Here is an 11,154-nt window from a genome sequence, read left to right as displayed (position 1 = left end):
TTCTTCATTCACTCCTTCTTGGGTTGTTGTTGAAGTGGAGATTGCTGCTACTTGGTTCATCTCCATCTTCTTGGTGAGGTCAGCCAGCTGCTGGGTAATGAGCTTGTTTTGGGCCAACAGAGCATCTACATTATTTAGCTCCATTACTCCTCTTGTGTTCCCTCTTTCGGAAGCATAGAAGTAGTCGTTCTCTGCTACTGTTTCAATAACATCTATGGCTTCCTCAATAGTCTTCTTCTTGTTCAAAGATCCTCCGGATGAATGGTCTACGGCCTTCTTTGACTCATAAGAGAGTCCTTCATAGAAAATGTGCAGCTGCACCCATTCGTTGAACATGTCAGGTGGACACCTCCTTGTTAAGTCCTTGAACCTCTCCCATGCTTCATATAGAGTCTCACCATCTTGTTGCCTGAAAGTTTGGACCTCAGCTCTCAGCCTATTGATTCGTTGAGGAGGGTAAAATCTTGCTAAAAGTTTGTTCACCACGTCTTCCCAAGTTGTCAAGCTTTCCCTTGGGAAGGATTCCAGCCACTTGGCTACTTTGTCCCTAAGTGAGAATGGAAATAGGAGCAGTGTATAGGCATCAGGGTGAACACCATTAGACTTCACTGTGTCACATATTCTCAGGAAGGTGGTCAAATGTTGATTGGGGTCTTCTTGAACACCTCCTCCAAACGAGCAGTTGTTCTGAACAAGGGTGATAAGCTATGGTTAATTACTGTTAGTTGTGGGTGATGCAATATATCAAACAGTTACTGGGTTGGCAAACAGAATTGAAAATAACAAAGTAAAACAAAAGAGTAGAGGCGGAAGGGAAGAAGTTTAACGAAAACAAAAAGTAAATCACTCAAACAGAAAATGAAATTCACAAAAATAAAAATGCTCAATCTAGTGATCTTCCAATTTAATCATTGTTAATGCACAATCAATCCCCGGCAGCGGCGCCATAAACTTGATGCACGGAAAACTTGTCTCTCAACAAATCTCCTTTCGGCAACTGTACCAAATTTGTCGTCAAGTAAAAACTCACAATAGAGTGAGGTCGAATCCCACAGGGATTGATTGATCAAGCAACTTTAATTAGAAGAATGTTCCAGTTGAGTAAATCCAGAATTTGGGTTGATAGTTACAGAAAATAAAATGGCGGAAATGTAAATAACAGAAAAGTAAATGCTAGAATTAAAGGACTGGAAGTAAATGACTGAATATAAATTGCAGAATTGTAAATGGGAATGGGGGATTTGCTCATAAAAGTAAATGGCAGAAATTAAAGAGAATGGGTAAGATCAGAGATGGGGAGTTCATTGGGCTTAGGAGATGTTGCAATTGTCCGGATCAAGTTCATTTTTATCTCTTCCTCAATCAATGCACTCATTGATCTCCTTGGCAATCTTAAGTGATTGAATTACAATTTCTTGCAATTCAATCTCTCAAATCTTGATCAATAGCCAATTCCTTGGTCAATTGCTCATGAGAAGAGATGAAGTATGGTCACTGATTATACCACATGCATTTCCCAAATCAAGTATTGAGAGGGTTATAGTCACATACCCATCCAAACCCAATTTGGTCCAGCATGAGAAAGCATTTCTAGCTTGATCTCTTCATTCCTCTTTCAAGGTTCAAAAGAGATCCAAGTTTGAATAGCTTCTCTTCCAAGATAACTACACAATGGGATGAAGATCGAAAGCTTTCAAGTAAAATCAAGAGAAAAGATAGAAGAAGAATAATGAAAATTAGTATTGATCCATCAAATTAAAACAGAGCTCCCTAACCCAATGAAAAGGGTTTAGTTGTTCATAGCTCTTGAAAAAATGAAAACAAAGATGGAGAATACATAATAAAACTAGAAAAATGCAGAGAAGGTAAAATACAACCAAGATGCCCTGGCATCAGAGTCTCACCATCTTGTTGCCTGAAAGTTTGGACCTCAGCTCTCAGCCTATTGATTCGTTGAGGAGGGTAAAATCTTGCTAAGAATTTGTTAACCACATCTTCCCAGGTTGTCAAGCTCTCCTTCGAGAAAGACTCCAGCCACTTGGCTGCCTTATCCTTGAGTGAGAATGGAAATAAGAGCAGTCTATAGGCGTCAGGATGAACACCATTAGACTTTAAAACTGAAAGTAAATTACTCAAATAGAAAATTAAATCAAACAAAACAAAAATGCTCAATCTAGTTATCTTCCAATTTAATCATTGTTGATGCACAATCAATCACCGGCAACGGCGCCATAAACTTGATGCACGGAAAACTTGTCTCATAACAAATTTCCTTCGGCAAGTGTACCGAATTTGTCGTCAAGTAAAAACTCACAATAGAGTGAGGTCGAATCCCACAGGGATTGATTGATCAAGCAACTTTAATTAGAGGAATGTTCTAGTTGAGCGAATCAGAATTTGGGTTGAGAATTGCAGAAAATTAAATGGCGGGAAAGTAAATAACAGAAAAGTAAATGCTAGAAATAAAGAGCTGAATGTAGATGACGGAAAGTAAATTGCAGAATCTTAAATGGGAATGGGGTAATTTCTTATAAAAGTAAATGACATAAATTAAAGAGAATGGGTAAGATCAGAAATGGGGAGTTCATTGGGCTCAGGAGGTGTTGCATTCTCCGGATCAATTTCATTTTCATCTCTTCCTCAATCAATGCACTCATTAATCTCATTGGCAATCTTAAGTGATCGAATTACGATTCCTTGTAATTCAATCTCTCAAATCTTGATCAATAGCCAAATCCTTGGTCAATTGCTCATGAGAAGAGATAAAGTATGGTCACTGATTATACCACATGCATTTTCCAAATCAAGTGTTGAGAGGATTATAGTCACAATTTGCTCCAGCATGAGAAAGTATTTCTAGCATGATCTCTTCATTCCTCTTTCAAGGTTCAGAAGAGATCCAAGTTTGAATAGCTTATTTTCCAAGATAACTACCCAATTGGATGAAGATCGAAAGCTTTCAAGTAAAATCAAGAGAAAAGATAGAAGAAGAATAATGAAAACTAGTATTGATCCATCAAATTACAACAGAGCTCCCTAACCCAATGAAAGGGGTTTAGTTGTTCATAGCTCTGGAAAATGAAAATAAAGATGGAGAATACATGATGAAACTAGAAGTGCAGAGAAAGTAAAATAGCGAGAGTAGTTCTATGCCAAGAGGCTCCCTATATTTTCCAACTCCCTTTTTAATTCAAAGCTACTCCTATATATACTACTCTTCTGATCTTCTAGTTAGCTCTTCAAGTCTTGGGTATGGGCCTTTGGATCTTGAGTTTGAAGAAGTTATCTTCTTCATTGGGCTTGGCTTTACTTGCATAGAGAAAGTGTGAAGTGGGCAGAGACTTTAGCTCAGAACGTTAGTGGTATTAACGTTCAGTGAAAATATGGATTCGAGAATGTTAGTGACAATCACCTTTTTCACTAACGTTCCTCACCCAAGTAAGAGCCACGTTAACCTCAACGTTAGTGGTGGGAAATACAACATCCAATTTGTCATTAAATTCATGCAAAATCCTCATGAAATCATGTAAAGTGCACAATGTATGCTTGAATCAAGATGTAAGTGAATATCTACCCAAAACTAGCTTATTTTCTAAGGAAATGCATGAAACTACCCTAAAAATAGTAAAAAAAAGGTTAGTGAAATTGGCCAAAATGCCCTGGCATCAGTCGGGGGTTCTCATTTCGTATACATCTCTTGTTTTTCAGATGCAGGTCCAGGTGCTCAACAGTGAGTTACGGTTTGTCTGAAAAACAGCGAAGACCTTGTATTTTTCTGCTTTATATTTTGTTTAGGATCTCTCCATCTTTATATTGAAAAACTTATATTATGTATTAACCTCTTTTGGAACTTGCCTATAGAGGCTTTATGTATATTTTGTAGAAATAGGACCTAACGTTGTCAAATTGCTTTTATATTGTACCCTAACCGGTCTAAACTTCGCGGGTCACGACTAGTGGCTAATTATTTATGTTATATATCTATATTTTGTTTTATCTTATTCTTCTTGACAAAATTATCTTTATATCGTTTCAGTTCACACTTTACCTTCTTTTTGTCGATACGTGAGCGCTACGATTTCGCGATTTTATTTTTACTCGTTTTTAGGCTTCTCGATTAATATTCCTTTTAATATACTTATAAACTATGTATTAAAAATCCACCTTGAGAGTCGTACCACCTTATTATCGTTTACTTATGACTCGAGTATAAGGATTTGAATATTAGGGTGTTACACTCCATGCGAGCTCGCGACGGCTGGCGGTACGCTGGTTGGAGCCAAGCCCAATTTTAAGAATTTCAGTTCTTTTGGTCTATTTTCAAATTTCTCCAACAATTATATTTTTTTGGTTTTGGATTGAACAAAGATTTTTTCAATAGGATCTTGGTGGTTTTTTTTTTTTTGCAATAGAATAGGAATAAGATAGAAAATATTATTTTAGAATTAATTAATTTTTATTATTAATTGTAATACACGTTTACAAATTTAATTAGGAGTTATATTTTTCCACAACCTTGAGGACAAGGTTGTTTTGAAGGATAGGATAATGATAGGATTAGTATTGGACCTATAATCCAATTAAAGAATGGTACTATAAATAAGAATATGATATAATAATGTGAGATATGCATGATGTAATAGAAACTCTACTTTTTTTTCTCTACCCTAATTCTAAGGATTTCTCTTATGTTCTTTATTCTTTGATAAAAATTCGTATCAGTCAATTATCGTAAATAGCTTTATTGATTTTTTTCTTGAGTTTAATTTATCAAAAGTGTAAATTTTCAGGAGCTTATTTATCATTTTATTCTAAAAAAATACGTTATTAATAGTCTTTTGAGAAGAAAAGAAGAAATAAAATAGTACTTATAGGCACACTTCAGCGAGTCTTGAATAAATTTTTTTTATGTTTAAGAAGTGTAAAGTCACCCCCGTTTTTTTATACTAGTGATGGCTGATTTGTTCTGTGTATGTCCCTAAAACTTGGCATTGTTAAATGTGTCGTATAAATCAAATTTCCCCGTTACACCTATATCTTCTTTCTTTCTTTCTTAATAACGAATCTCGTGTTAATGTCTATGAGGAGAAAGACATCAATAGGTCAATAAGAAGCAAGAAATCGTGAATTTGTCTCAATCCTTATAATATCTCTCATGATCCTTATAATACAATATAATAGACAACATGAACTTGGAGGGTACACATTTTCAGGTCACGATGAAAACCAAAATCAAACAGATACATCGCATGGTATTTTAATCAATGGAACAAATACCTTGGCGGAAATATCAGTGAGAATGCCATAACAAAAAGGTTGAGTTTGCATGTAAATTGGTGGAGACAAAATTACATAAAAACAGAATAGGGGATGGACTTGTTTCAAGGTGGCAAGGCCTTTCGACAATATGATAAAACCATAACAAAATCCTTGGCTGATGATCCTACAGATGCTGGTATCTTTTTTGACGTTGATGCTGTTCTGAACCACAAATCTACAAGGTTGTGTAGTTGCAGAGATGGCAGCACTGGTTGACCCCGGCACATTATTTCTACCTGTAAATAGTAGCAGTACGTGAAAAGAATTAGCACTAATAATGCACCTACCATTTCTTGCTTATTTCAACTTGAATAGATTCACAATTTTTTTTTGGGGGGAATGAAAACTCCTTAGAGATAAATTTTTATGTAATATTAGAGTATCAGTAAGGCTTTACACTACATCCAATCAAGTGATGCTACTTATACAAAAACAATTAATTTTCAAACCCAATAACCAAAAAAGACCATTTTAATCTGCGTGGAACCAGTTAGTTAAATATGACGTAAGAGTACTTGATAGTTAATAAAGAGAAATACTAGAGGGCCAGCAGAATATGTTTTTGGCCAGCAGTTACCCAGCAATGTTTAAAAATGTGGGCTAAAAATATGTTATTGAATTGTTAGATTAAAAAAATTGGGATGACGACTAAAAGTGCTGACCAAAAGCAATATATTTTGCTGGCGCTTGAGTTTTTCTCGTTAATAAAAACTAAACCAAATTTGTTTATTATATAATGTAACACAATTTTCAAATTGAAACACCAGCAAATGATAAGGCAATTGAAGTTCACATAGAACATTGGCGATAATAGGGAACCTTAACATCACAAAATCCGAGAGACTCATCAGCAAACAAAAATAATTCAAATTGTAGACCAATACATGGAAACTTGAGCCGTGTTTTCAGCTGATAAGGACTCATTGAGTAACTTCAAATTTTAGAAAGAAAAGAGAAGGGGGAGATGTTTTAGTATTTAATAGTTGCACTCATGTCTTGTGAAGTATCATACATCTAATATAGCATACAATTAATGGGGAGAGGATATTGCCACTCCTACTTTTTATAATGTCACTCCATAGATAACGTTTTCGATAGCACTTTTGCATGAATGTAAAAGCCGGAGTGTCATTATCAAAATAGGAATTACTCATTGAGTAACAACTTTAGTGAGAGAAAGAAACAGAAAACATTAGAGAGATAGAGATTATGCTGGCCAGTGTTAGTTCTTAGTGATATATAATGAACAACTAACCTCTGCTTCACTGGCAAGATTAAGTTTCTTCACAAGGTACTTTTGAATAAACGAAACAGGCACAGTGCCATCCCTGTGATGAGGTCAGCAACAAAAAGAAGCATGCAGTTATGACCAACTTATCCTTATTATATAAAAAAAAATATAGAAAAGAAAATTACATGAGAAAGGAAAGAGGAAAAAGAGCAAGTAGCAATAGAAGGATGCACAAAACTCAACACAAATCAAATGATTCAATATGGAGGTCAATTTCTCCTATGTTAAAAAATGTGACTCAGACACTTTGCATCTACCGTCAAGTATTAACTTGGCAGAACCAAACAATGATCATCAATGTGCTGTTTTCAGAAATATGGTTGCTCTTGGAACTGATCCAAAACTAATTTCCAGAATTGGGAGATTAATTTTCACTATTTTCTGCCTGAACACCACATAATCCTATTATGCATCATACTGAAATTTTCCTGAAAAAAATGAAGTGGAATTCTTTTCCCTTCTCTTCTGTACTTGAATCTTCTGCAGATTATGAAATCATGCAAAAAAATATCAAATATAGACCAGTTTTCAATATTTAATATTTTATTTACAGTTTGCCTAATTTGAACACAACAACATATGAAATTATAGTATTCTCAATATGCAGGCCAAAGTTGTACTTACTCATTTACAACTAGGAACATACTTCATTTAAAAAGGAGAAAAGCAAAAATAAAAATCAGATAAGCAGAAAGTTTAAGTGTCAGAATAGTTACTTTATTCTTAAGTAACATGCTGAGACCTGTGGCAACGGAACATCTCCTTTCCTGAAAAATGACAAAAATTTTATTGAGTTCAAAAGAAACATTAATAATAGATGGGCAATCTGATGCACAAGCACTCCGCATTAACGCAAAGTCTAAGTAAGGGCTGCACCCAAAGATCAACAATAGATGACTACCATGAATTTCTTATGCAGAAAAATTAAACTTACTGGTCCTCTGAAGCAACTAATGAAAACCAAATAGGGGTGTTCTTTCTGTTGCAGTATCCCCTTGTTGCATCTAGCATGACTTGGGCTGAGGTAGACCCCTCAGTCGGCGCAACCTTTTTCTGACCAGAAGGCCGCAACCTTCTTCGCTTCACTGGTCCCGAAGGCACGCTGTTGCCATCCTTGCCATCACCAAATTTTGCTTTGTGTCCATTATCCTTACTCTTAGATTTTGGAATGCTTATTTCATTCTGACCTGAAGCAGGTAGCTCGGCTTTGTTTGTGATTTCAGACATATCTCGTGCATCATGTGCAGTAGTTGGAGAGTCCGATTTGGCAGGGGGAACTGCTTGTGAATTTGACCTGGAGGACTTTGTTCTGTTGGCGGCTTCGACAAGGCAGTTTAACGGTGTCCAGAGATCAGCCTTACCTTCTGTAAGTTCTACACTGTTCTCCGTGCTTTCGCTGGACTTGTTCTTCTTAGAAGGCTCGGGCGTTGACAAATCCTACAACAATGAATTAATTGTTGGATTCATTAGTCCAAGTGCCGCAACAATGCACATCTAACTCATCTTGTGAAGCAAAATTCGATGAATCAAGTAAGACTTACCATGTTATCTCCACCATTTGTTTCTTCCTTTTTTATGGATTCTTCAAGAATAAAACTGCACCCACGTAATGCAGCAGCCTTTCTTGACACAGTTTTTGTCCTCTTTCCTGTAAGGCCTGTTTGTGCCGAAACTTTCGGAGCTACCAACGATGAAAGTGATCTTTCCTTCCTCTTTGCAGGTGGGGATACTGAAGGCAAAACTTCTGGTTCCTTGATCTTGGTCTTCCTTTTCTTATAAGGAAATATTTTAGCCCTTATGTCTTGTAAATTATGGTCTGCCCTGCATACAATTAACAGGAACCTGTGAATACAAGACATGGAATTTCTAAGTCCTATAAAACATATTATGCATACAATCCCTTATCCCTTATAAGAATAAATTATCCTAAGCTAATATGATTTGAGACAAGGAAGACATTGTCCTTATATAAACATCAGGTTTCAGCAAGGATCAAAGCTGCAGAGTCCAGAATAAATCAACATATAAGATGCAAGCAATCTTGATGCAAATTCTTAGCTATTGGCAATATGTACACAATCTCAATGCAAAATCTAAGCTCTTGGCACTATTTACAGAATCTCGATGCAATGCAATAGCAGGTGATACTACTTTCACTAAACAATATTCTTTGCCAAAATTCAAATAATTATCGGTAATAAAGCTTAAGGTAGATGCCAAAAAGAAAATGTTATGAACAACATTTCTGAAAGTAGGGAAAATATAGTAATAATATATATGTAGCTGCATGTTTCTTGTTTTAGAGATGAGAAAGAGGAGGTGGGGAGGAAGACGAAGCAGAATAACCAAAACAAAAAAACAAACAAACAAATATAAATATGCCGCCGGACATTAGAGCCTTATCTTTGTTCTCTTGGATTCTATACAAAGAAGTAATAAACCATACAAATTGCGAAAGAAAGTTAGCAGTCGGAGACAACAAGTAACCTGAGTTTTTCCACCGGAAGGCAGCCTAGATCAATGTTGCACACAGGACAGCAATCCACCTCCTCATCCGAGAGCTTCTCATATATACACTTCCTACAAACTGTTGCAAGGTTCATTGTTTAATGCATTGTAAACACTCTTGAAATCATCAAAAAAATAATCTAACAGATACACAACAAGACATGTATATAATAAGTATTGTCAGAATAATAATATAACGCAGTTCAGGAACTGTTCAAGTGTATAGTGAACATAATATATTATGAAATTCCACTGCATCTACACTTGCTGTAGAAACACTTGATACAATACAAGAGCAAGCAAAAGAAATTAAAAAGGACCAAAACTGAAGCAAGAGAATTGATTAAATTAATATCCGTATAAAATCATAGAAATCCAAATAATCAATAGAGCACAAAGAAGGAAATTATGTGTTAGATTTCTATCTCTTGGTAGCGTAAGGTATCTGCTGCCATCACTGCAACAAAACATGAGTTAATTTAACGTTCTCATCGTGTCATGTCATAATAATAATAACAGCAAACAAATAGTCGCAAATCAGTAATATAAACCATGATGTGTATATATATAATTAAAAGCATATAGTAATTAATTTTTTGACAAGAAGATACTATGCTGTGAAGGAACCCAGATCATGAAAATCAGGAATCAGAAGGTAAGTACATTGAAAGAAGCGGAAACCCAAATCGCGAAAACGCATCGAATCGAATTGAAGATAAGACGGATCAAGAAGAAGAAGTGAAGTAAGCGAGAGAAGGAAGTAATAGGAAAAGGGGGATAAATAATAATAAGAATAGAGAATGAAATTACATACATGTGTGCAGGCAGAGAGAGATAGTGGTGGCATCTTTGAGGAGGTTATTGCAAAGAGGGCATGTCATGCATGCTCTTAGCGTGTCTCTCTTCACTTTCACGACCTTGTTGGTGTTCGTCACCATGTCGTTAATTATAGCTTCTCCCAAACGCAATCAAACATATACACCAACAATAATAACAGGATAGTAATAATAATAACAATAGTAAGTTCGTAACACAGCACAACGCCACGCAGCAGAAGAATGTGTGTGCGGTTGTGAGTTTTCCGAGTGGACGTACAACAACGAAGAAGAGGCAGAGAGAGGGTGGTGGATCTGGAGAACAGAATTAACGTTGGGTTTGGAGAGGTGAAGGCGGCACCGTTCAGGTTCAGGTGTTGGTTTTAGAATTTAGAACCAAGACAAAAAAGAGATAGAGAGAGGCAGCATGAAGCGAAGTGAAGAGAAGAGAAAAAAATAAAAAATTAAAGAGAAGCCAGACAAGTTTAAGGCTTAACACAAACACAACACAACGCAACACAAGGCGAGATGTTAGTTTAGATAGATGGATGGATGTACTAACCCCTCTTTGTACGCGTGCGTCGTCTTCTTCTTCTTGTGTTGACATTTGACTTTACTAGCTGAGTCATGCTGCCATGCACATATATTGATCAAGGAGTACGCTGCACTTCACAATCAAAACGTTAATTTTTTTAGCCATGCTTAGCTTGGTCCTCATATTACAAATGCATCTCAGTTTTTATTTTTTAATAATACTAGAGGGAGTGGATCCTTGTTCAGTGAAAAAAAAAATTGGATAGTGTTCAGTGTAGAATCTCATATTTTATTGTACTCTCTCCTATTTAATTTGGATCCCATTTATAAAATTAAAGGTGAATCACACTTTATTCTCTCAAATGTTAAAAAAAATAGAAAAAATCAATTTCCTACTAGATGCACAAGCATTTTATTATATAAGTAAAAATTTAAATGTAATTATTTTTGTCAACTAAATTTAATTAAATTGGCTCAAATCTAACAAAAATTATCCTCATAAAATGTGCGTAAATCACATAATTTTTTATCCTTTTCCAATATATCTTCTTCTACTTTTTTCCTTCATATTTTATCTTTTTTTTCTTTCTTCCAACATATTTTTCTTCTTCTTTTTTATGTTTGATTATTGTATAATTTTTCTGTATTTTCTTATGTTTTTTATTTTAAAAATTAAAAATTTTATCT

General features: G+C 35.4%; 1 protein-coding gene across 3 annotated transcripts; it reads right to left on the bottom strand.

Moving 5' to 3' along the window:
- On the bottom strand, nucleotides 5,120–10,470 carry LOC107618855 (E3 ubiquitin protein ligase DRIP2). 3 transcript variants are annotated; one of them, XM_021110521.1, is made up of 8 exons: nucleotides 10,214–10,469; nucleotides 9,933–10,070; nucleotides 9,098–9,197; nucleotides 8,152–8,431; nucleotides 7,545–8,047; nucleotides 7,327–7,377; nucleotides 6,575–6,647; nucleotides 5,120–5,555 (listed from the first exon to the last, which is right to left on the bottom strand). In XM_021110521.1, the coding sequence occupies exons 2-8, from the start codon at nucleotides 10,054–10,056 to the stop codon at nucleotides 5,382–5,384; spliced, it is 1,305 nt and encodes a 434-aa protein (XP_020966180.1). In that variant the 5' UTR covers nucleotides 10,057–10,070; nucleotides 10,214–10,469; the 3' UTR covers nucleotides 5,120–5,381. The 3 variants fall into 3 exon arrangements, with proteins under 3 accessions (XP_020966180.1, XP_016176515.1, XP_016176516.1); XM_016321029.2 differs by having other exon boundaries at nucleotides 9,933–10,468; XM_016321030.2 differs by lacking the exons at nucleotides 5,120–5,555; nucleotides 6,575–6,647 and adding an exon at nucleotides 6,741–7,090 and having other exon boundaries at nucleotides 9,933–10,470.

This window comes from Arachis ipaensis, chromosome B09 (assembly GCF_000816755.2).
Source record: "Arachis ipaensis cultivar K30076 chromosome B09, Araip1.1, whole genome shotgun sequence".
Classification (NCBI taxonomy): domain Eukaryota; kingdom Viridiplantae; phylum Streptophyta; class Magnoliopsida; order Fabales; family Fabaceae; genus Arachis; species Arachis ipaensis.
The sequence above is the reverse complement of the archived record's forward strand: the minus strand, read 5'-3'. Positions and strand labels throughout refer to the sequence as shown.

Coding starts and splice junctions, on each gene's coding strand:
- LOC107618855 (XM_021110521.1), bottom strand. CDS start 10,056: ATGGTGACGAACACCAACAAGGTCGTGAAAGTGAAGAGAGACACGCTA. Junction 8,432..9,097: donor CTTCCGGTGGAAAAACTCAG/GTTACTTGTTGT, acceptor AATTGTATGCAG/GGCAGACCATAATTTACAAG. Junction 7,378..7,544: donor TTAGTTGCTTCAGAGGACCA/GTAAGTTTAATT, acceptor GTCATTTTTCAG/GAAAGGAGATGTTCCGTTGC.